Here is a 26,182-nt window from a genome sequence, read left to right on the forward strand (position 1 = left end):
AAACGTGTTCGACCCCGACCAAGTAGCTGCTCAACAAAGCTGTAAAGCCGAGACACCCCAGGCAGCCGGCCAGGAAGAACCCACCTTACAAATAGAGTGGGCCTTAACAGACGTAGGACACGGCAATCCTACCGTAGAATACGCATGCTGGATAGTGAACCTAATCCAGCGAGTGATCGTCTGCTTAGTAGGACACCCAAGTTTCTTGGGATCATATAGGACAAACAGAGCATCCGATTTTCTGTGACGAGTAGTCCTCTTCACATAGATTTTCAGAGCCCTTAGATAATCCAAGGACTGTGATGAAATTGAGGAGTCAGTAGCAACTGGCACCACAATAGGTTGGTTGATATGAAATGCCGACACAATCTTCGGAAGGAACTGCTGACGTGTCTGGAGATCAGCTCTATCTTCATGGAAGATCAAGTAGGGGCTCTTACAAAACAAAGCTCCCAGCTCCGACACACATCTAGCAGAACCTAAGGCCAACAAAGTGACAGCCTTCCATGTGAGAAACTTGACCTCAACCTCCTGTAGAGGCTGGAACCAATCCGATTGGAGAAACTGCAGCACCACGTTAAGATCCCATGGTGCCGTAGGCGGCACAAAGGGAGGCTGGATGTGCAGAACCCCTTTTAAAAAGGTCACAACCTCCGGGAGGAAAGCCAACTGTTTCTGGAAGAAAATGGATAGGGCCGAAATCTGGACCTTTACGTATCCCAACCTCAGGCCCATATCCACACCTGCTTGCAGGAAGAGGAGAAACCGTCCCAGTTGAAACTCCACCGTAGGAAACTTCTTGGAGTTACACCAAGATACGTATTTTTTCCAAATACGATGGTAATGTTTAGACGTTACTCCTTTCCTAGCCTGTATCAGGGTAGGAATAACCTTGTTCGGAATGCCCTTCCGAGCTAATATCTGGCGTTCAACCTCCATGCCGTCAAATGTAGCCGCGGTAAGTCTTGATAAGCGAATGGCCCCTGCTGCAGCAGGTCCTCCCGAAGAGGAAGAAGCCTCGGCTCTTCTAGCAGTAGATCCTCATACCAAGCCCTTCTTGGCCAGTCTGGAGCAACAAGGATCGCCTGAACTGTTGTTTTCCTTATGAGTTTTAGAACTCTTGGAATGAGTGGAAGTGGAGGAAACACGTACACTGACTGGAACACCCACGGAGTCACTAGGGCATCCACCGCCACGGTTGCGGGTCCCTCGACCTGGAACAATACCGCCGAAACTTCTAGTTGGGATGAGAGGCCATCATGTCTATTTGAGGTACACCCCAAATATCTGTTACCTCCGTGAACACCTCCAGATGGAGTCCCCACTATCCTGGATAAAGATCGTGTCTGCTGAGGAAGTCCACTTCCCAGTTGTCTACTCCCGAAATGAAGACTGACGAAAGCGCCAACGCGTGTTTTTCTGCCCAGAGGATGATTCTTGTTACCTCTGACATTGCAGATCTGCTCTTCGTTCCGCCCTGTCGGTTTATGTAAGCCACTGTCGTTACATTGTCCGACTACACTTGAATAGCTCGATCTCGCAGAAGATGGGCCGCTTGGAGAAGACCGTTGTAGACTGCTCTTAGTTCCAGAATGTTTATTGGTAGGCTGGATTCCAGGCTTGACCACCTTCCTTGGAAGGTTTCCCCTTGAGTGACTGCGGCCCAACCCCGGAGACTTGCATCCGTGGTTAAAAGGATCCAGTCCTGAATCCCGAACCTGCGGCCCTCCAGAAGGTGAGGTAGTTGTAGCCACCAGTGGAGTGAAATCCTGACATTTGGCGACAGACGTTATCTCTGGTGCATGTGTAGATGAGATCCCAACCACTTGTCCAGGAGTTTCAGTTGGAATGGCCGAGCATGAAACCTTCCGTAGTGTAGAGCCTCGTAAGAGGCCACCATCTTCCCAGAAGGCAAATGCACTGATGAACCAAAACCCGGGCTGGCTTCAGGACATCCCGGACCATTGTTTGTATCACCAACGCTTTCTCCTCCGGAAGAAACACCCTCTGCACTTCAGTGTCGAGGATCATTCCCACAAAAGGCAACCTCCTGGTCGGCTCCAAATGTGATTTTGGAAGAATCAGGATCCAACCGTGTTCCCTGAGCAGATGAGTCGTGAGAACAATGGACTGCAACAGCATCTCCCTGGACAATGCCTTTATTAGCAGATCGTCCAGATATGGGATTATGTTCACCCCCTGCCTGCGGAGAACCATCATCTCCGCCATCACCTTGGTGCCGTGAAGAGGCCGAATGGCAGTGCCTGGAACTGAAAAGCCTGATGCGGCGGCAAAATCGGAATGTGGAGGTACGCATCCTTGATATCCAGGGATACCAGGAATTCCCCCTCCTCCAGACCTGAGATAACCGCCCTCAGAGACTCAATTTTGAACTTGAACTCCCTCAAAAAAGGTTTTAATGATTTCAAGTTCAAAATGGGCCTGACCGAACCATCCGGTTTCGGTACCACGAAAAGGTTCGAATAATAACCTTTGTTTTGCAGATGAGGTGGAAATGGTACAATGACCTGTGACTATGCCAACTTTTGGATGGCTTCCTGTAGGACAGCCCTGTGTGCCAGCAAAGCTGGCAATCCTGATTTGAAGAATCGGTGAGGTGGGAGTTCTTGAAACTCCAGCCTGTATCCCTGGGACACAATATCCTGCCCCCAAGGGTCCAGGCCGGACGACACCCAGACGTGGTTGAACCGTCTGAGCCTCGCCCCCACCGGCCCGTCCTCCAGGCTGCGCGGTCCACCGTCATGTTGAGGATTTTGATGTACCTGAAGCAGGTTTCTGTTCCTGGGAACCCGCAGTAGCAGGTTTTTGGGATTTTGTCCGACCTCCTCTAAAGAAGGTGTTAGACGGCTTGGTCTTTCTGGATTTGGCAGTCCGAAAGGACTGTGACGTAGCTGAAGAAAAAGGTTTCTTCATAGCAGGCACAGCTGAGGGAAGAAAAGGTGATTTACCCACGGTTGCCGTGGAAATCCACGCATCCAACTCTTCCCCAAAGAGAGCCTGACCTGTGTTAGGGTAGGTTCTCCAAACCTCTCCTGGATTCCACGTCGGCAGACCACTGGCGCAGCCAAAGTCCTCTGCGAGCTGAGACAGACATGGAAGATATCCCTGCAGCCATCAAACCCAGGTCTCTCATGGATTCCACTATAAATCCTGCAGAATCCTGTATGTTACGTAAAAACAATTCAATGTCACTTTTATCTTTTATCCATTGTATCCGAATCTTCAAGTAACGTGCCTGACCACTTTACTATACAGTAGCTTTAGAAATCCATGCACAGGCAATAGTAGGACGTAATATCGCCCCTGAAGCCGTGTATATGGATTTGAGCGTAGTGTCAATCTTGCGATCAGCCGGTTCTTTTAACGCGGTAGATCCTTGAACAGGTAAAACCACCTTTTTTGAGAGTCTGGAAACAGATGCGTCAATTATGGGTGGGTTTTCCCATTTCTTCCAGAACCGTTCTAGGTATCTGGAATTTTTCTCCGGGTTTTCCCAGGATTTTTCAAATATATTGTTTAATTCTTTAGATGCAGGAAAGGATAGCGAGGCTTTCTTATCGTCAGTGAAGTAAGCCTCCTCAACCTGCTCAGGTGTTGTGTCAGCAATATTCAACACATCTCTAATGGCCTCAATCATCAACTGCACCCCTTTTGCAAGAAATGCCGCCGCCCCCCCAGCAAATCCCCATCTCCGTCTGCCGTGTCAGAATCGGTATCCGTGTCAGCTTGCATAATCTGGAAAAGAGCACGTTTTTGAGAGTGTACATTAGGGGGCCCTGGCGGAACAGAATCGGACCAAACTGCCACAGAGTTCTGTAAAACCTGAGTTGCAGTCTCATTCTGTCCAAACCTAGTAGAAATTTGAGAAATCATACCTTTAAGAGAGGCTAACCACCCAGGCTCCCTTGCAGGGACCTGCGCTAAAACAGTGCAATCCTAATTACATGGAATGATATCATCCTGAGAGGAATTATCCTCTGGAGCATATGACACAGAGTCCCTAGACATGGCTTTATGGAGTCAACAAACACTCCACACACACATAGGGAAAGGGCAGACAGAGTTTCCCTTCCAAGAATGCCAAGAGAGCCAGAGATTGGAGCCAACCCACACACAGCGCTTTAAGATATAGGGAAGCCCCTACCTAGCGCTTACTGTGCACCTTAATAGGCTACACAGTACACATATATAGCCTCCCCACCTTCTACAACCCCCTGGTACCGTACAAGATAGCTGTAGTTGACCTGGAGAGACAACTCTCCCTGTCAGCGCTTCTGCAGGCAGGAAAATGGCGCTGAATGCTGCTGGGTCCGCTCTGAGAAACTCCGCCCCCTTCCAAGGCACTGCTTTCCGCTCTCCTGTAGTTTATACTGGCCTGAGGAATTGTGCTGGCAGCGATCCTGGGACCCCGACAGGCTTGCTGGACAGTGTAGGGTGTAGGCGCTGGCTCAGGGTGCCCCTCACAGCGCCGCACCATGTACCACTGCGCTCCCTACCCTGTTGCCGCCATCTTCACACTGGCTCCCCACTTGCCAGGGGGGGCGGTGACTAACTCGCCACTGAAGTCTTCTGGTTCTGTAAGGGGGTGGCGGCATGCTGCTGGGGTGAGCGATCCACTGTGGCGGCGAACAATCAATCCCCTCAGGAGCTCAGTGTCCTGTCAGCGGAGATAGTGGCTCAGACCCCGCAGGGCGGACACTACTACCCCCCTTAGTCCCTCGAAGCAGGGAGGCTGTTGCCAGCAGCCTCCCTGTGCCTAAACTCTAAAAAAAAAAAAAAAAAAAAACTAAAAGAACTGCTATGGAGCTCCCCTAGCTGTGACAGACTCCTCCGGGCACATTTTCTAAACTGAGTCTGGTAGGAGGGGCATAGAGGGAGGAGCCAGCCCACACTCTCAGACTCTTAAATTGCCAGTGGCTTCTAGAGGACCCGTCTATACCCTATGGTACTAAGGTGGACCCCAGCATCCTCTAGGACGCAAGAGAAAATAGTATATACTGCATGCGCAGGCAGGGCTGGCATGAGAAACTGTGGGGCCCGGGACTGACAAAGTAGACTAGGAAATGGAATAGGGGCAGACAGGAGAGGGAGGAAAGGAATAGGGGCAGATGGAGAGAGAGAGAGAGAGAGAGAGAGAGAGAGAGAGGGAGGGGGTCAGAGATACACATTGAGTGTGGGAGGGTGTAAAACCCCAACACCAGCATCCCAACAATGAAAATGCCATCAGGGGATGGGGTTATTATTTCACTTCTCCCCTATCCCCTACCCTGGGGGTGGCGGCTAGGGTTAAAGGGCCCCATACACTAAAACGATAATGCCCAATTTCATCAGATTTCGACCGTTTGGGACGATAAATTGGATGAAAAGTGGAAAACCGGATGTGTTTTACATCCGATACGTGATACCGTGAGCATCGGATCGGAGCCCCTAGATCGTTAGTGCTGCACTCGTGATATGTCGGTTCCCGCATGCATGGCTGGAATCGCATAAGGGGCGTCTATTCACCGCTGCTCTGCTAAGCAGGGCGACTGCATGAGCCTCCCAACTGCCCCCCCCCCCAAACGCGGGACACTGCGGCCCGCGGGTGAGACAGCGGAACAGTCCCCAAAAACCGGGACTGTCCCGCGAAAATCGGGACAGTTGGGAGGTATGCACACTGCTCCATCAGCACTGGGAGTATATACTACTTCATCACTGGGCATTGCGTATATTATATATATTATACACACACAATGCCCAGTGATGAAGTAGTATATACAGAGAGTACTCCCAGTGCTGGAACAGTATATATAGACCACATGCAGCCTGCATTGTAAGTTAATAGCACTGAGCAGGTTGTCCCCATTGATGAGTGTAGAGAAGTACTGACCCCACCCCCTATCCCGCCTCTGATCCTGTCCGCAATCTCGCCTCCTGCCAACCGCGCTGCAGTGTTTTAGCACATGTGCAAGTCATATAAAAAGTTTTCACCAGCGAATACTTTTGATGCAATGGTTAGTAACCATCGCATCGAAAGTTTCAATAGCAGAAGCCTAGCCTAGATATGATGGTTGGCTTCCGATGTCCATCCCCAATTCCGTGTGGAATGGAATACAAACGGCATATAGTGGAGGGGAGGGGGAAAGAGGAACTCATGGGGAGTGCCTCACATCTCATGGAGGTGTGATACAGAATGTTAAGTTGAGGGGAAGGTGGCAGAGAAAGTCAGGGGGAGAGAGTAGGACAGACATACAAGCAGTTAGGGAGGGAACAAAGCTACAGACACAGGAAGTTAGATCCCTGTACTACTGTGTTTACGTGCTGGGTCTGACACTGCAGCATTATTCCTGGGCTGTTTGTGTCTGACCTCCAGGCTCCAGTGTTGATCCCAGAAGGTCTCTGTATCTGCATCTCACATGCTGCTAGCACTGGTTGGACAGTTAATTAATAAAGAATGACTCATCACACATAGCTTAGCAGTGTTATGAGTCATTCATGCACAGTAACTCTCCAGCCAGCATTAGCAGCCTGATCTGTGCTGTGGGAGTGTAATCATTTATCAACTAACTCTGCCATTGGTTTAGTCCCTCAGCTGTCTAAGCCCGATACTTGAGTACCCCCCCCCCCCTTCCCCTCAATGGCAGTCCGGTGCGCAGGACAGCCAAATACAACATCAGATCAGACATCTCACATTGGGGGCGATTCAGAGTTGGGGACTATATGCACTCTGGCAAAACCTTGTGGAGCTGTAGGATGGGCAGGTTTAAAATTTGCAGAGAGATTAAGATGTGAGAGGGACGTGTCCAAACTCAGATCTAAATTGCAGTGTAAAAAATAAAAACTGCCCAGTATTTGTGGGCTACATGCAAAAGCAGCCAGTATTTATCCTGCATCATACTCGTCTACTTTATGTGTCTGGTCTACGCTTTGAGGGCAGAGACAGTCCGCCAAAAAAACGCTGTTCTGTGTGGAAGGGGCGGGGCTACAATGATGCTATTTGCATAATTTTTGCTACGCATTCTTCATACAGACCCGTGATTCCCAGTATTATATCCCCATCCTGTCCACTTTACTAGTAAGTGCACAGGATACCGTAGATATAGCTACTCTTCTGGGTGTCTACCCAAAAATCGTGAGTGTCCCGCACCTTCGGAGAGAGTGTGGGTAGGTATACCCTGCATCTAAAAATAAATAAATGTATTTGCACCCCTTGCAGTGCAACACTGTTTGTTCCAGATACAAAGTTATACCCCTTTCAGACCGGCTTTTAAAATCTGTAAATTTTGCTGGACAGCCTAAGCGACCCAGCAGGGCCGGTTCCGTGGTCAGTTACGCCCCCTGTACTGTTGTAGGATGTGCGGTGCGCGATGACGTCATCACGCACCGCACAGCACAGGTCCTCTCCACGAAGGTAAACTAGACGCTAAGCGTCTAGTTCCCTTCGTGGAGAGGACCTTTGCTGTGCGGTGCGCGATGACGTCAACGCGCACCGCACATCATTACAATGAAGGTCCTCTCCAGGAAGGGAAATTAGACGCGTAGCGTCTAGTTTCCCTTCACAGCGGGCAGCCCACGAAGGGAAACTAGACGCGGACAGCGGGACGGGACAGCGGGGGGCACCACAGCAGCAGCGGATCTTGCCATGGTGCGGCGCCCTCCGGATGGCGCCGGCGCCCTCCGGAAGGCGGCGCCCCGGGCAAAAGTCCTGCTTGCCCGTGGCAAGATCCGCTACTGCGACCCAGGTCTAGTGGTAGTGTGAAAGCTACCTAACCTGGTCGGGAGCCTGCAATTTACCTGGGCTATTCCCAGGTCTGCACAGGGTGTTCCTGGGTTTACGCGGTGTAAAAGCTCTGGACCAAGGTTTCCACATCCGGGTCTGGGCAAAGTAGTCTGATTGGCTAGGCAGCCCATCATCAGTCAATCAGCAGCAGCAACTCAGCATCAGTATTTGCAGCCTGCCTTCCGCAGTGACGACTGCTCTGTGTCCCGCAATGATGGCTGCTGTGCCTCAAGTGACAGCTTCTCGTGGGTGTCTGGGTCCCAGGATGAAATGTATTTTATAATGGGGGCTAACGGACGCAGGGTGGTGCAAGACACCCCCTAAGAATATTTTACAAAAAAAAAATTAAATAGTTTTAAAAAAGCTTTTTAAACCATATTACTTTTTTTTTTTTTTAAAAACGACAATTTCTGACCGATTTTGGTGACAAAAAATCGTCAGTTAAGTGGTTAACATAATTATTTTACATAAAATATATATACAACCTGTATAAAACAAAGGTTTCACTATCTCACTCTCACTCAAATAATTCTGTATTTCGGAATATTTGGATATGGGATAACCTGAGTATCCCATATCCAAATATTCCGAAATAAGGAATTATTTGAGTGAGAGTGAGATAGTGAAACATTTGTTTTCTGATGGCTCAATGTACACAAACTTTGTTTAATACACAAAGTTATTAAAAATATTGTATTAAATTACCTTCAGGCTGTGTGTATAAGGTGTATATGAAACATAAATGAATTGTGTGAATGTACACACACTTTGTTAAATACACAAAGTTATTAAAAATATTGTATTAAATTACCTTCAGCCTGTGTGCATACGGTGTATATGAAACATAAATGAATTGTGTGTATGTACACACATTTTGTTTACTGCACAAAGTTATTAAAATATTGTATTAAATGACCTTCAGGCTGTGTATATAAGGTGTATATGATGCATAAATACATTATGTGCTTAGACTTGGGTCCCATCGCCATGATATCTCATTATGGTATGCAATTATTCCAAAATACGGAAAAATCCGATATCCAAAATAGCTCTGGTCCCAAGCATTTTGGATATGGGATACTCAACCTGTATATATTTATATAAACACACACACACACACACATATATATTACAGCTCTCTTTTCACGGCCAGTGCATATATACGAAATATTCCAGGATATAAATAAAATTCCAGGTTTATGTCGAGTTGTCAAACCTGGTTTGAGCTGGGAAAATCCCGATTCGTATGTGTAGGCACTGGCGTCAGAAGGGGGATACGTGGGGAGCGGCCCGCACCTGGGTAACACCCGCCGAGGGGTGACACCAAAGTGACAGCTCCTGCTCAGTGACAGGAGCCAGGTGCTGCATTGTAACATTACAGTGCAGCAACCCGGCTCCTGTCACTGAGCAGGAGCCGGCACTGCAGAAAGAGCACTCCCCGGGGCAGCCTGCTCCTCCCAGATCCCCGGCGTGATGAAAACGGGGGTCGGGACGGCTAGGCACGCCCCCATCCCGCGGAGCCACGCCACCATCCCCACAAAGCCACGTGAAGCCACGCCCCCTTTTTAACCCGCCGCATTGGGTGTAAATAGGCAGAGCGACGCCTCTGTGTGTAGGCAAGTGGTATTACATGCTTTTTCTGTTTTGTTTTCTTCCGTTGTGCTTCCAAGTCAAAATCAGAAACATCCTGCCGAGGTAAAGCAGCTTTAACAAATACAAGAATGCTATTAGCTCTTTTATATAAGGCATCATGTATTTCAGGTTTGGCTGCCCTTTTTCTTTTTGTCAGAACAGATTTGAGAAACTCTAGTACTTACTGTCTTATAGACCATACTGTCCACGGAGCTATACAATGTGCTGTACAATGTGTGCTAGTGATCAGGGCCGGTTCTAGGCCGTTTTGCGCCCAGGGCGGGAAATAGGGCGTGGCTTCATACAGGGGGCGTGGTCAGTTACGCCCCCTGTACAGTAATAGCGCCGCTGAAATGCTATGCGCGATGACGTCATCGCGCACCGCACAGCAAAGGTCCTCTCTACAAAGGGAAACTAGACGCTACGCGTCTATTTCCCTTCACAGCGGGACGCAGCGGGGGGCACAGCAGTAGCGGATCTTGCCATGGTGCGGCGCCCTCCGGATGGCGCCGGCGCCCTCCGGAAGGCGGCGCCCCGGGCAAAAGTCCTGCTTGTCCATGGCAAGATCAGCTACTGCTAGTGATGTCACTGTTCCTACGGGAATGTATAGGTAACATTCTCATGACTATTTGTTCCACCCCCAAATTGGCTATGCGCAAAGGGGAACAGTTTAATGAAGAAAGGGCAAGTATGTGTATTTTTGCTGGGGACAAAAATATGAGGAAAAGCTCACATGTATGGGTTATTGTTGAGTGTGAAGAAGTGAGCCAGTGGAGAAGTTGCCCTTGGCAACCAATCAGCGTTGAGGTAACATTTATAAAATGCATTCTATAAAATTATATGTAGCAGTAGATTGGTTGCCATGGGCAACTTCTCCACTGGCTCACTTCTCTACACTTTTCACTACTTCATGAATAGACCCCTTAGGCTGCTCCTCTGATGCATTGATGACAGACAACCAGTCTAGAAATTGGCTGTGCTGGATACTGTTATCCAGGTAACTCCAACAGCCTATCATAGTTTAATAAACGTATATCATCATTGATCGGCCATTGGTATTTACTATTAAACCAGCCAGCTGAGATAATTATGGGGGTGTCTGATTGTTCCAATAGCACTTCTCAACTGCGGCTTCTGAGTTTTATTGTGGATGCAATAAACTTCCTCTAGAGTGCTGTACTTACCCCAAAACATTCTTATATAATATGCAGTGAACTTTACACTTTAACTGTTCTAGAAAAGCCCTGTTTGCCTGGCGGATAATCTAGATTCAAGTTCTTGTCTAGACGCTTTACATTGAGCCTTATAACAAAAACAACTATTATGATTACGAAATGCAGGGTACACGATTTCCAACTTTCTAATAACAGAGTGCACCTTAGGTCCTATAAAAGTGAAGTATACATATATGCAATGTAATATATACCAATAAACCTGTTATGCCTTCTTACCGACTCCAAGCACTACTATAAAATGACAGTTTAAAACAAATAAAAATATAAAATCCACATTTTCTGATTGTAAAGTTAATGTAGCAGGATAAAACCTTTTTTTTTAAACTACTAGACTGACAGTTGAATCTGCCGTCTCTCTCATTTGTATGCAATGTTAAGGCAAACAAAAAAATAAAATATATGTAAAAAGTATTTATTTCTGGAATACAGTAAATGACAGTCTATAAAGCATTAATGGTGACAGGTGCACTTTAAATGTCATGTATCGTGTGTGATAACGTGAAATAAAGCAATACATCCATCTGTTTTTAATGTTGCACTGTTTGACCCTCATTACAGGAGAACAGTATTGTCATGGTGAGTATAGACGTACTCATACAAATAACTCTGGTACAATTACATGTCCTTGACATTCTTTTTTAAATGTGGTATTATAAATAGATATGTTCTTTAAATAGCAATACCTTGCTTTTTTAAATAAACTTCATAAACCTCCCAGAATGCCTTGCAGCTGGGAAGTCATGATTTTCAATACGGACATTTGTTGGCTCAATTTGAGAAGGATTTTCACTGGACTTTATTACTGGACAAATTTTATTTTATTTTGCATTAAAAAACCTGATGAATTAGTATCTATGAAAGTTGTTTATTCAGTCCTACTGTCAAAGTCGAAAAATATAGCGACCTATGATGCCTTGTATTAACCCCATGCGCTTGCCCGCTGCACGTGCACATTCTCTCCCGTGCGTGCGCATATTCGCAGTTGCGTGACGGCGCCTCCACGGTCGTGCGCTCAGGCGCGTGGTATGTGCATTTACGGTAGAGTTTGTGTGCGTCTGGCGGGCGACTCGTCGATCGTTACATAGTTAATCCAAATAGTATATTTGATAGGTTATGGTCCCTTAATAATATCTGTAAGTATGATTAGTGTAACTGGTTCAGGGACAAAGGAATTCCTCTTTGCATGATACGAAGGGTCAGACAGGGTCTGAACAGTGGTGTTTAGTACCTAACCGAAGAGTATTTTATTAGAAACATTCCGGTGTTGGTTAGGAAGAGATCGGTCGCTCCAGCGTATAGTTATGTTTAAAAGAAGTTTATGGACTTTAAAAGTATTTGCTGTTTTATTACACATGTGGTGTGAGTCCTGAGAATCCCTCCCAGCTGAGCATTTTGGAATAGTCAGAACCCACCTGTTCAAACTAACCTATGACCTTTGGTTATAATGCGAAGACAGATTCCTGTGTCCAATGAACAATAAGATTGTGGGGCCCTTTGTAGTGTACTGTACTTTGTGTATATAAGAAAAGCCAGCCTGGGCCAGCTCAGTCTACTCTCCACAAAAGGTTTTCATCATTGACTAACTAGAGAGCTGGTTCCAGGACTGCGCAGCGATCATTCCCCAGTGTGTAAGTTTTTCTCTGTGACCAACTTAATCTCTGTCTGTATTTGCCATACTCTCTCTCTCTCACTGTTATTGTTTAGGATTAAGACGCTATTGTATATTTATGTCTAGTATTCTGTGTAGGTGTTTTATGTTAGTGCTGTAGTGTATAAGCTGTTAACTGTATTTTTCCCTTTTTACATAGCTAAATCTCGTTAGTAAAGGTGTTGGAACCTCAGCAAGGTGTCTGTGTTTCTCTAGTTAGTACAAAGGGTTTCTGAGTATCTCAATCACTCAAACAGCTTGCTTAAATATCCAGGTTAACCAGTGTTATATCATTACAGTATCTCAATACTAAGACTTACAGTATAATCATACTCTGGGGGAGATGTACTAAGCCTGAAAAGTGATAAATATCACTGTGATAAAGCACCAGCCAATCGGCTCCTAACTGCCATGTCACAAGCTGTGTTTGAAAAATGACAGTTAGGAGCCGATTGGCTGGTACTTTATCACAGTGATATTTATCACTTTTCAAGCTTAGTACATCTGGCCCTCTGTGTTTAAGGTTTAAAAGGTTATTATCTGTGTGTACGCTCGCTGTGTGTATTCCGTACACTCAGCGCAGCGTTTGTACGTAACTTGCGTGCCACGTGCGAGGTCTTTGTACGCAAATAGCGTATGAAGTGCGTAGCACGTGCACGTGGTTTAGCGGCCATTACGGCTTGAAGGTATTAGTAAATAGCTTGTGTTAAAAGGTCGAAAACTGACTCTATCACTACGGACCACTGGGGAGGTGGGGGTGATGAGGTTAGTGGTGCGGGTGATGAGGTTAAAGTTTCTACTTAAGGAGTTCCAATCTAGTTAACTACCCTGTCCCCTGCACCTCCAATCAAGAGCAGACCAGTAAAGAGTGGGGTTAGTACTTTCAGGAAGAGGAACCAGCTTTGAGCTGGTATTTACTATAAAAGGAGGACACTATGCCGTGTTGCCTCTGTTAGACGGGAAAGAAGCCCAGGCTGTCAAGTTTATAGACATGTATGGTGCAAGTTTTTTTAATTACTTATTGTTTTATCATCTTGCACTGTAGATGGGACTGTGAGCCTTATTCAGTCATGATTGCAAATTACCAATGGTTTCGAAACTGCCAATGCAATGGAGCTGCAGTGCCATGTGACCTCAGTTGACTGAAAACCTGCAGCAGGAGAAGGGAGCCGCTGCTCAATACGGAGGTGTGTTGCCTCCATTATATAGATCTCTGGCCTCGGAAACCTGCTTGCTTGTTGCGGCGGACATTCTGAGTTACCTTGGGGATCCAATGCTGCATCTTCGGACACATGAAGCAGATCTGATGGTGTCTCATTTCAAAAGACAACACCTGCATCATTTACAGTACATACCTTCTCAGATCTGCTGCTACCGAAGAAGACAAAACTAGGATCACTCCTGTGTACACACCTGAATCAGGCCGGTAACTCTGGAATGTCTCACTATCGTTAACTATTGTGCATGCCATGCATCACTTTTTTAACTTGTATTACATTAGGTGAATTCATTATCTGAAATATAACATGCTGGGCATATGAACACTGTTACAGAGATGTGTTTAGCACCCAGATAGTGTAATGGTTAGCATTACTGTCTCACAGTTAGTGTTCAATTGCCACCATGGCCCCCAACTGTGTGGAGTTTGTATATTCTCCCTGTGCTTTCATGGGTTTCCTCCGAGTACTCCAGTTTCCTCCCACAATCCCAAAAAAAAATAATAATAATAAATTAACCCTAGTATACTTGTGCTTAGGGTAGACTAGATGGGCCAAGTGGTACTTATCTGCCATCAAAATTCTAGGATTCCATGAAATCCTCTTGCACCAAACTGGCTCACATGACTACTACAGCTGGTCACATTTAGATGCTCTCCAATTAGAATTAGGCACGCCCACAAAATGCTATGGGGCCGAATCAGCTATGCTCATTCTGCGCCTATATTGGGACACTAGGTTAATTCTGCTCACACCCCTATTGGCTGCGGGGAGAAATCAGCCTGTCACAAATGTCCTACAAAACCGCAAGAACACTTGCGCCAGCACTTACATATAACTGAATTCTACCCTCTGTATCTATGGAACATTATAATGTTCCGATTGGCTATAGCTTATGCTAACCACATTATAAAGAACAGATCAGGCATTCTGATACTAGTCAAAGCAACAGAAAACTCCCCCTTTCCAATAGCTCCCTTATATCACTAAAAGGATATTCTTATTAAGCAATAAGACTACTAATCTGTATTTAAAATATTCCGAAATAGTCTCGTCTGGACTCGTTCACACCTATCAGCCGTAAATACACTCTTACAACACGCATAACGCACTTAAAATCGGGTTAAAAATGTAGATTGCATGTAAAATGGGCTTGATTCAGAGATACAATGAAAAGGGATGGGAGCGCAAATGATTATATTTGATGACTTTAATATGGGGTGTCAAAAGATTAAACAAGTACCAGTATATGTAGTATAGAATAAAAATGCCAAAGAATTAAAACACAAATCTAGAATAAAAACACTGTATTTGATAACATAGTATATCGCCAGGGATCTTATGAAAAAATAAGATTTTACTCACCGGTAAATCTATTTCTCGTAGTCCGTAGTGGATGCTGGGGACTCCGTAAGGACCATGGGGAATAGACGGGCTCCGCAGGAGACTGGGCACTCTAAGAAAGATTTAGTACTACTGGTGTGCACTGGCTCCTCCCTCTATGCCCCTCCTCCAGACCTCAGTTAAGGAAACTGTGCCCGGAAGAGCTGACATTACAAGGAAAGGATTTTGGAATCCAGGGTAAGACTCATACCAGCCACACCAATCACACCGTATAACTGGTGATAAACTTACCCAGTTAACAGTATGAACAAACAACAGAGCATCAACCAATGGATGCCAACATAACATAACCCTTTATTAAGCAATAACTATATACACGTATTGCAGAAAGTCCGCACTTGGGACGGGCGCCCAGCATCCACAACGGACTACGAGAAATAGATTTACCGGTGAGTAAAATCTTATTTTCTCTAACGTCCTAGTGGATGCTGGGGACTCCGTAAGGACCATGGGGATTATACCAAATCACCCAAACGGGCGGGAGAGTGCGGATGACTCTGCAGCACCGAATGAGCAAACACAAGGTCCTCCTCAGCCAGGGTATCAAACTTGTAGAATTTTGCAAATGTGTTTGAACCCGACCAAGTAGCAGCTCGGCAAAGCTGTAATGCCGAGACCCCTCGGGCAGCCGCCCAAGAAGAGCCCACCTTCCTTGTGGAATGGGCTTTCACTGATTTTGGATGCGGCAATCCAGCCGCAGAATGAGCCTGCTCAATCGAGTTACAGATCCAGCGAGCAATAGTTTGCTTTGAAGCAGGAGCACCCAGCTTGTTGGATGCATACAGGATAAACAGCGAGTCAGTCTTCCTGACTCCAGCCGTTCTGGTTACATAAACCTTCAAAGCCCTGACTACGTCCAGCAACTTGGAGTCCTCCAAGTCACGAGTAGCCGCAGGCACCACAATAGGTTGGTTCAAATGAAAAGATGACACCACCTTTGGCAGAAATTGCGGACGAGTCCGCAATTCTGTCCTGTCCATATGGAAAACCAGATAGGGGCTTTTACATGACAAAGCCGCCAATTCTGACACCCGCCTAGCCGAAGCTAAGGCCAACAGCATGACCACTTTCCATGTGAGATACTTTAGCTCCACGGTCTTAAGTGGCTCAAACCAGTGGGATTTCAGGAAACCCAACACCACGTTAAGATCCCAAGGTGCCACTGGTGAATATGCAGCACTCCCTTAACAAACGTCTGAACCTCAGGAAGTGAAGCCAGTTCTTTTTGAAAGAAAATGGATAGGGCCGAAATCTGGACCTTTATGGACCCTAATTTTAGGCCCATAGTCACTCCTGACTGTAGGAAGTGCAGGAATCGGCCCAGCTGGAATTCCTCTGTAGGGGCCTTCCTGGCCTCACACCAAGCAACATATTTTCGCCATATACAGTGATAATGCTTTGCTGTCACGTCCTTCCTAGCCTTTATCAGCGTAGGAATAACTTCATCCGGAATGCCTTTTTCCGCTAGGATCCGGCGTTCAACCGCCATGCCGTCAAACGCAGCCGCAGTAAGTCTTGGAACAGACAGAGCCCTTGTTGCAACAGGTCCTGCCTGAGAGGCAGAGGCCATGGGTCCTCTGTGAGCATTTCTTGCAGTTCCGGGTACCAAGTCCTTCTTGGCCAATCCGGAACAATGAGTATTGTTCTCACTCCTCTTTTTCTTACGATTCTCAGCACCTTGGGTATGAGAGGAAGAGGAGGAAACACATAGACCGACTGGAACACCCACGGTGTTACTAGTGCGTCCACAGCTATCGCCTGAGGGTCCCTTGACCTGGCGCAATACCTTTTTAGCTTTTTGTTGAGGCGGGACGCCATCATGTCCACCTGTGGCAGTTCCCATCGATTTGCAATCTGCGTGAAGACTTCCTGATGAAGTCCCCACTCTCCCGGGTGGAGGTCGTGTCTGCTGAGGAAGTCTGCTTCCCAGTTGTCCACTCCCGGAATGAACACTGCTGACAGTGCTTGCACGTGATTCTCCGCCCACCGAAGAATCCTGGTGGCTTCCGCCACTGCCACCCTGCTTCTTGTGCCGCCCTGGCAGTTTACATGGGCCACTGCAGTGATGTTGTCTGACTGAATCAGCACCGGTTGGTTTCGAAGCAGAGGCTCCGCTTGACTCAGGGCGTTGTATATGGCCCTTAGTTCCAGGATACTGATGTGCAGACAAGCCTCCTGACTTGACCACAGCCCTTGGAAGTTTCTTCCCTGAGTGACTGCCCCCCATCCTCGGAGGCTTGCATCCGTGGTCACCAGGACCCAGTCCTGTATGCCGAACCTGCGGCCCTCGAGAAGGTGAGCACTCTGCAGCCACCACAGAAGAGACACCCTGGCTCTGGGGGATAGGGTGAGCAGCCGATGCATCTGAAGATGCGATCCGGACCACTTGTCCAACAGATCCCACTGAAAGATCCTCGCATGGAACCTGCCGAAGGGAATGGCTTCGTATGACGGCACCATCTTTCCCAGGACTCGCGTGCAGTGATGCACCGACACCTGTTTTGGTTTTAGGAGGTCTCTGACCAGAGTCACGAGCTCCTGAGCCTTCTCCGCCGGGAGAAACACCTTCTTCTGGTCTGTGTCCAGAATCATGCCCAGGAATCAGCTGCGACTTTGGAATATTCAGAATCCAGCCGTGCTGTTGCAACACTTCCTGAGAGTGTGCTACGCCGATCAGCAACTGCTCCCTGGACCTCGCCCTTATGAGGAGATCGTCCAAGTATGGGATAATTGTAACTCCTTGCTTTCGAAGGAGCACCATAATCTCCGCCATTACCTTGGTAAAAATCCTCGGTGCCGTGGACAGGCCAAACGGCAACGTCTGGAATTGGTAATGACAGTCCTGTACCACAAACCAGAGGTACTCCTGATGAGGTGGATAAATGTGGACATGCAAGTAAGCATCCTTGATGTCCAGAGACACCATAAAATCCCCCTCTTCCAGGCTTGCAATGACCGCTCTGAGCGATTCCATTTTGAACTTGAATTTTTTCAGATAAATGTTCAGGGATTTTAAATTCAAAATGGGTCTGACTGAACCGTCCGGTTTCGGTACCACAAACATAGTGGAATAGTAACCCCTTCCCTGTTGAAGGAGGGGAACCTTTACCACCACCTACTGGAGATATAAACTTGCGAATCGCCGCTAACACTACCTCCCTTTCCATGGGGGAAGCTGGCAGGGCCGATTTTAGGTAACGGTGAGGTGGCGTCACCTCGAATTCCAGCTTGTATCCCTGAGACACAATTTGTATAGCCCAAGGATCCACCCGTGAGCGAACCCACTGATGGCTGAAATTTCGGAGACGCGCCCCCACCGCTCCTGGTTCCGCCTGTGGAGCCCCAGCGTCATGCGGTGGATTTAGTGGAAGCCGGGGAGGACTTCTGTTCCTGGGAACTAGCTGCATGGTGCAGCTTCTTTCCTCTACCCCTGCCTCTGGCAAGAAAGGATGCACCTCTGACTTTCTTGCTTTTTTGTGAACGAAAGGACTGCATTTGGTAATACGGTGCTTTCTTAGGCTGTGAGGGAATATATGGTAAAAAATTTGACTTCCCAGCCGTAGCTGTGGAAACTAGGTCCGAGAGACCGTCCCCAAACAATTCCTCACCCTTGTAAGGTAAAACCTCCATGTGTTTTTTTAGAGTCGGCATCACCTGTCCATTGCCGAGTCCACAGGACCCTTCTGGCAGAAATCGACATTGCGTTTATTCTAGAGCCCAGCAGGCAAATGTCCCTCTGGGCATCCCTCATATATAGGACAGCGTCTTTGATATGTCCTAGGGTCAGTAAAACAGTCTCCCTGTCCAGTGTATCTATCTCCTCAGACAGAGTATCTGTCCATGCTGCTACAGCACTACACATCCAGGCCGCAGCAATTGCTGGCCTCAGTACAGTACCAGAATGTGTATAAACAGACTTCAGGATACCTTCCTGCTTTCTATCCGTAGGATCCTTTAGGGCGGCCGTATCCTGTGACGGCAGGGCCACCTTCTTAGATAAGCGTGTCAACGCTTTGTCTACCCTAGGGGAGGATTCCCAGCGTAACCTGTCCGATGGCGGGAAAGGATACGCCATAAGTAATCTTTTGGAAATCAGCACCTTCCTGTCAGGGGAATCCCACGCTTTTTCACATAATTCGTTTAATTCATGTGAAGGGGGAAAAGTCACTTCTTGCTTTTTCTCCCCAAACATATAAACCCTCTTGTCAGGGACAGGGTTTTCCTCCGATATGTGCAATACATCCTTCATTGCTATAATCATGTAGCGGATGGCTTTAGTCATTTTAGGCTGCAACTTTGCATCATCGCCATCGACACTGGAGTCAGAATCCGTGTCGATGTCTGTGTCAACAATCTGGGATAGTGGGCGCTTTTGAGACCCTGACGGCCTCTGAGCTGTAGGATCAGACATGGGTTGAGATCCTGACTGTCCCAATGTGTCAGCTTTATCCAACCTCTTATGCAAGGAGTTCACGTTATCATTTAACACCTTCCACATATCCATCCAATCAGGTGTCGGCACCGTCGGCGGCGACACCACATTCATTTAGTTAGTTAGTTAGTTTAGTTTATTATCATTAGATATTCACATGTGAACAAACAATGAGATTTCCGAATTTGCACCTGTTCTGCCTCCACGGATCCTTCGTCAAACATGTCGACAAACGTACCGACACACCGCACACACACAGGGGATGCTCTAAATGAGGACAGGACCCCCACAAGGTCTTTTGGGGAGACAGAGAGAGAGAGTATGCCAGCACACACCCCAGCGCTATATAACCCAGGGATTACACAGTAACTTAGTGTTTACCCAGTAGCTGCTGTATAATGATAAATGCGCCTAAATTTATGTGCCCCCCTCTCTTTTTTACCCTTTTTCTACCTTGAGACTGCAGGGGAGAGCCTGGGGAGCTGCCTCTCAGCGGAGCTGTAGAGAGAAAATGGCGCTGGTGAGTGCTGAGGAAGAAGGCCCCGCCCCCTCAGCGGCGGGCTTCTGTCCCGCTTCTGTGTAAAAATAATGGCGGGGGCTCGTACATATATACAGTGCCCAGCTGTATATATGTGCCTTTTTGCCAAGAGGTATCATAATTGCTGCCCAGGGCGCCCCCCCCCCTGCGCCCTGCACCCTACAGTGACCAGAGTGTGTGGGTAGTGTGGGAGCAATGGTGCACAGCTGCAGTGCTGTGCGCTACCTCATGTGAAGACAGAAGTCTTCAGCCGCCGATTTCGATGTCTTCTTGCTTCTGCCGGCTTCTGTCTTCTGGCTCTGCGAGGGAGACGGCGGCGCGGCCCCGGGAACGGACGACCAAGGTTAAGATCCTGTGTTCGAACCCTCTGGAGCTAATGGTGTCCAGTAGCCTAAGAAGCGCAACCTAGCCGCAGTTAGTAGGTTTGCTTCTCTCCCCTCAGTCCCACGTAGCAGAGAGTTTGTTGCCAGCAGAAGCTCTCTGAAAATAAAAAACCTAACTAAAATACTTTCTTATTAGCAAGCTCAGGAGAGCTCACTAAAAGCACCCAGCTCTGGCCGGGCACAGATTCTAACTGAGGTCTGGAGGAGGGGCATAGAGGGAGGAGCCAGTGCACACCAGTAGTACTAAATCTTTCTTATGGGCCCTACACACTTGTAGATAATACTGCACGATTTGAACGATCTCGTTCAGTAATGAACGAGAACTCGTTCAAATCGTGCAGTGTGTATATACCAGCGATGAACGATGCGCGACCCCGCGCTCGTTCATCGCTGGTCTATCATCGCTGATACATGCAAGTCAATCTGAACGATACCGACATATACAATGTGCGGTATCGTTCATTGTGTATGTATCAGCGATGAACGATACTCACGATCCTCACGATCCTCCGCCCCGCCGCCGGAACGCCACGCCTGTCCGTCCGTCATCAGAGGAACTCCTGGCCGTCAGTGAAGAGGAGCGCAGCCGCAGCACAGCCAGCCGCAGCATCGTGGAAGAGAGGAGCAGCGCGTCTTCGGTAAGTATAGGACAGTGTTCCCACTGGCCACCAATGTGTAAACCACTGGCCACCAATGACACACTGGCCACCAATGTATAAAACACTGGCCACCAATGAATTTGATAAAATCCACTGTCCACCAATGCATAATGTCCCCCGGCAGTGTGCATGCAGCATGTGTTCCTAGTACACAGCATGCATATTGACATGCTGTGTACTGAGAACACATGCTGCATGCACACTGCCGGGGGACAAACCGCTGCCCACCAATGTATATAATATATCCACTGTCCACCAATGCATAATGTCCCCCGGCAGTGTGCATGCAGCATGTGTTCCTAGTACACAGCATGCATATTGACATGCTGTGTACTGAGAACACATGCTGCATGCACACTGCCGGGGGACAAACCGCTGCCCACCAATGTATATAATATATCCACTGTCCACCAATGCATAATGTCCCCCGGCAGTGTGCATGCAGCATGTGTTCCTAGTACACAGCATGCATATTGACATGCTGTGTACTGAGAACACATGCTGCATGCACACTGCCGGGGGACAAACCGTTGCCCACCAATGTATATAATATATCCACTGTCCACCAATGCATAATGTCCCCCGGCAGTGTGCATGCAGCATGTGTTCCTAGTACACAGCATGCATATTGACATGCTGTGTACTGAGAACACATGCTGCATGCACACTGCCGGGGGACATAATGCATTGGTGGCCAGGGGATATATTATATACATTGGTGGGCAGAGGTTTTTTCCCCGGCAGTGTGCATGACGCACACCCATGGATTCTACGTGGACAAGGGGACCGAGCCTCGTGTCAACATAGGTAAGTATGTATGACTGTAAGTGTGCATGTATGTAATAAAGTTGTACTGTCACGGCGTGTGTGTACTGTTTTTATTTGGGTATTTTTTTTGTAGTAGAACTACAGGTACCAGCGGGCCCGTTCCCCCCCGCATGCTGGTACTTGTGGTTCTCCAAGTACCAGCATGCGGGGGAGGCTTGCTGGGACTTGTAGTACTGCTACTAAAAACAATATCTTTTAATTTTCAACAAAGGCTATCAGCCCCCCATCCGCAGCCCATTGGATGGGGGGGGACAGCCTCGGGCTTCACCCCTGGCCCTTGGGTGGCTGGGGGGGGGGACCCCTTGATTGAAGGGGTCCCCACTCCCCCAGGGTACCCCGGCCAGGGGTGACTAGTTGGATTTTTGATGCCACGGCCGAAGGGCACTATATAAAAGTGACCCCCGGCTGTGGCATTATCTGTCCAGCTAGTGGAGCCCGGTGCTGGTTTTAAAAATACGGGGGACCCCTACTCTTTTTGTCCCCCGTATTTTTGGAACCAGGACCAGGCGCAGAGCCCGATGCTGGTTGCTTAAATATGGGGGAACCCCTGTCAATTTTTTCCCCATATTTCTGCAACCAGGATCGGCTCAAAGAGCCCGAGGCTGGTTATGCTTAGGAGGGGGTACCCCACGCAATTTTTTTTTGAGATTTTACAGTGTTTAGTTTAAAATAAAATAAAAAATGAACCCCAGCACGGATCACACAGATCCGGCCGAGATTCATTTTTAAAAAGTCGGCAGTGTTTTGCTAATCACTGCCGTAAAAAATGTAAAAAAAACACGAATGACATCGACATCGGAACAAATGAAAATGCAGAATACGACAGCTTAGTAAATTAGTCGTAATCAATTCAAAAAGTTGCAAGTTTACACTTTCGATGTCATTCGTGATTGAACTTTGACCTTTTTCCGAAAATTACGAATGTTAGTAAATATACCCCAATGTCATTATGGGGTATTGTGTATAGAATTTTTAGGGAAAAAGTGTTTTTTTCCCCTTTTTTGAATAAGGTTGTAATATAACAAAATGTGCAAAAAGTGAAGCATATATAAATATATATTTACACAGGAGCAAAGGACTGCCACTCCAGGAAAGCAGAAATCAAATCACAGTTATATACACCTCACTGGGCTAATCTGCTTTAATAAGGTACGTTTTTGTATTATATATATATATATATATATATAACAAGTCAAAACTATATCACGCAAATTCACGTATCCTGTATTGTCAATTTTTAAACAGGCTTCTGATTATCATCCACTGAATGATTTCCCTGCAGCGTCCTCCCGATAGAGCCGTACCACAAGCTCAATGATGCACATTTAGAGAAAACAAATGGAGGGCGCAGGGAGTGAGTATACAACTAATAACTCTTTTAATACGAGTATATGTGTATACATACATCTAGTTTGAGTAACACAGCATAGAGGACTATCACTGGCGCCTCCGAACAGCACACACAGAAAGCTGCTAGCCGCCGCTTGTCAGATACTCCTGGTCTGAGACCGCACACCGTCAGGTAAGCCAAAGAGACGTAGTACGTCCAGTGTCCCACTATCATGCCAACATGTTTCGTCCCAAGGACTTCGTCAGGGGGTGTGACACTTCTTTTGGCTGACCCGACGGTGTGCGGTCTCAGACCAGGAGTATCTGATGAGCGGCAGGTAGCGGCTTTCTGTGTGTGCTGTCCGGAGGCGCCAGTGATAGCCCTCTGTGCTATGATACTGAAACTAGATGTATGTATACATATACTCATATTAAAAGAGTTATAAGTCGTGTACTCATTGCCTGCAGCCTCCATTTGTTTTCTCTACATATATATATATATATATATATATATATATATATATACATACACACACAAACATTTTTATTATATTATTTTGTGCATATATATATATATATATATATATATTTTTTTTTTTTTTGGTAACATGGGTATTGTAAATAAGGACTCGTAGACAGATTTTCAGGTTATAACCACAGTATCTTTAATGACATCAGACACTGTAGCACAGCATACACAGGCTTGGGCCTGGTCACAGAGGTACATAGAGAATATAAACAGACAAACATAAAAGGTCCTAGCAATTCCCGTACTGAAAAGTAACTCTGCTGCAGTGGCTTGCAGCTACACATACCATGGTCTCCTGGCACGGCCAATGTTATATTATATCTGATTACTGTGTTAAGTTATGATTTTAATATTTTAAAATTAAATCTCACCTTTCACAGAGACATGGATGCAAACCGTGAATTCTGGGCTGGATTCATCGATCTCTACCAGGCCAATGAGTGCTTGTGGCGTGTGGGAACAAGGGATTACGCCAACAGAGGAAAGAAAAATCTGGCATACCAGCAATTGGCCAGGTACAGCCTTGCCCAAGATAGTGGTGCCGACATCAAGTGGGTGAAGAGGAAGATCCAGAATCTGAGGACAGTATTTCTTAAGGAGCACAGGAAATACAAAGATTCCCAACGTTCAGGAGCGGGGTCAGATCAAGTCAAGAAGCCAACATTATGGTATTATGACTTGATGAAGTTCGTATTGGATGAGGAGCCTTCGAGGACAGCGCGGAGCACGGAGGAGCCGAACACGCCCGAGATGTTCGAGCCTGAGGAAGAGGAGAGTGTGGATCCGGTAAGTGTCCGCACAATACAGATGTCACTGTTTCTTGTTTAATTTGTTGCCTTATTATTTTCACATATTTTTCTTCATTTTGTTGGATAACTCAGCTGTCTTCGAGGGAGCTGGACGTGGAACCTGCAGTGGATGAGCCGGCAGACCAAGCCACTGTAAGGCCGGAGCTGGAGGAGAGTGAGGCGGCGATGGGAACACCCCAGCTTCCGGCTAGAAGGAGATGCCGGCCAGCTATCCCTAGAAGATCTGTCTCGTCCAGCAGGTCAGATACAATTCTGAGGCAGGCAGAGGAGGTCCTAAAAAACAGACCGGATAGATTTGAAGCTATTGGAGACCATTTAGCATGTGAGTTGCGGGAGATGAACCCCACTCAGCAAAAATACGCCCAGCATCTGGTATATGCCATTATATCACATGGCCAGGATGATGAATTGACCAACCACAGTGGCGTTGTGTTAGATACCAGACAGGTGCCTAGTACATCTTATGCCCCTCCCCCAACTCACCCTCCCATGTATTCTGCGCCGGTAATTCCTCCTCAACAATACCCCACATATCCTGCTCCGGGTTACCAAATGCCACAATCCCCCTTCCCTGGCACCTCTTCAGGTGGAGTGTTCACCACTCTGTTGAGTGCACACTCCACTGTTCAAGGCGACCTAAATTTTTAATAAAAATGTTTTTGAATTTTTGAATTTGCGTTTAGGTTTGCTGTCTTCAGATTTGTATTTGACCTTCCTCATCCAATATGTTTTTTCTTGAAGTCAATTGTACCATAATGTTGGTTTTCTACACTTCATTTGACCCTGTAATAGAACGTTGGGAATGCTTTTATTTCATGTGCACTTTTGAAATACTGTCCTCAGATTCTTTTACCTCTACTTCATCCCCAGTTATGTTGGCACCACTGTTTTTGCTGCACTGTATCTGGCTAATTGTTGGAATGCCTGATGCCTCTATTGGTGTAATCCCTGCTGTCATGGCACTCATTGGCACAAAAATCGATGAATCCAGCCCAGAATGTTTCTAATTTATTATTTTTCTAAAATTTATAATTACAAATTGTTACTAAAAATTGTGTGGAGTCTTTATTTATGGGTAGTGCTAAAAGGTTTACCAGGTATACACTGCACCAAACAAACTACAGAGTAGATATGCAGTGATTTTAAATGGATGCTGTTATTTATTGTACAAAGAAGACCTGCCCACATTCCTAAAACCATGCCCAGTATTTAAATGAGCTAGATCTTTCAAATCTTTCAAATCTTTCATCAGACATTGTTCAGTGTGTATGCACATAATCGTTCATGGGAAATCTTTCATCTATCATATCTTTCATCTTTTAAATCTTTCAAATCTACAAGTGTGTAGGGCCCATTAGAGTGCCCAGTCTCCTGCGGAGCCCGTCTATTCCCCATGGTCCTTACGGAGTCCCCAGCATCCACTAGGACGTTAGAGAAATCTGGTTTTACCACAAAGCGTGTGCAATTCACATGTGACACTCCCATAGCCATAATACAGACCATCTCGTGCATCTGTTTAGCCACCTCCCAATCTCCGCCAAGCCAGGAATGTCCAGCACTTTTCCTAGACATTTCTCATACCGTGGGGGATATTCTATTCAGGCCGGTAAAACATTGGGTGCGAAAAACGTATGTTTTTCGCGATTTTTTCGCCATTTTTTTTTTTTTTTTTTACAGGCCATCCAGATTGATCATCTGTAAAAAAAAAAAAAAATTCCTTTCTCCCGAAAACACACAGGTTCAGTGAAACCGGTGTGTT

General features: G+C 46.8%; 2 protein-coding genes across 3 annotated transcripts in view; one reads left to right on the forward strand and one right to left on the reverse strand.

Annotated features, from left to right (window-relative positions):
- FNDC3A (fibronectin type III domain containing 3A) overlaps positions 1-26,182 on the reverse strand; it is a 591,400-nt gene that overhangs the window by 374,997 nt on the left and 190,221 nt on the right. The window lies entirely within an intron of this gene.
- Positions 23,720-25,619, forward strand: LOC135050610 (uncharacterized). The gene is made up of 2 exons (XM_063957052.1): positions 23,720-24,400; positions 24,496-25,619. The coding sequence occupies exons 1-2, from the start codon at positions 23,999-24,001 to the stop codon at positions 25,069-25,071; spliced, it is 978 nt and encodes a 325-aa protein (XP_063813122.1). The 5' UTR covers positions 23,720-23,998; the 3' UTR covers positions 25,072-25,619.

Source organism: Pseudophryne corroboree, chromosome 2 (assembly GCF_028390025.1).
Source record: "Pseudophryne corroboree isolate aPseCor3 chromosome 2, aPseCor3.hap2, whole genome shotgun sequence".
In the NCBI taxonomy this organism is placed as follows: domain Eukaryota; kingdom Metazoa; phylum Chordata; class Amphibia; order Anura; family Myobatrachidae; genus Pseudophryne; species Pseudophryne corroboree.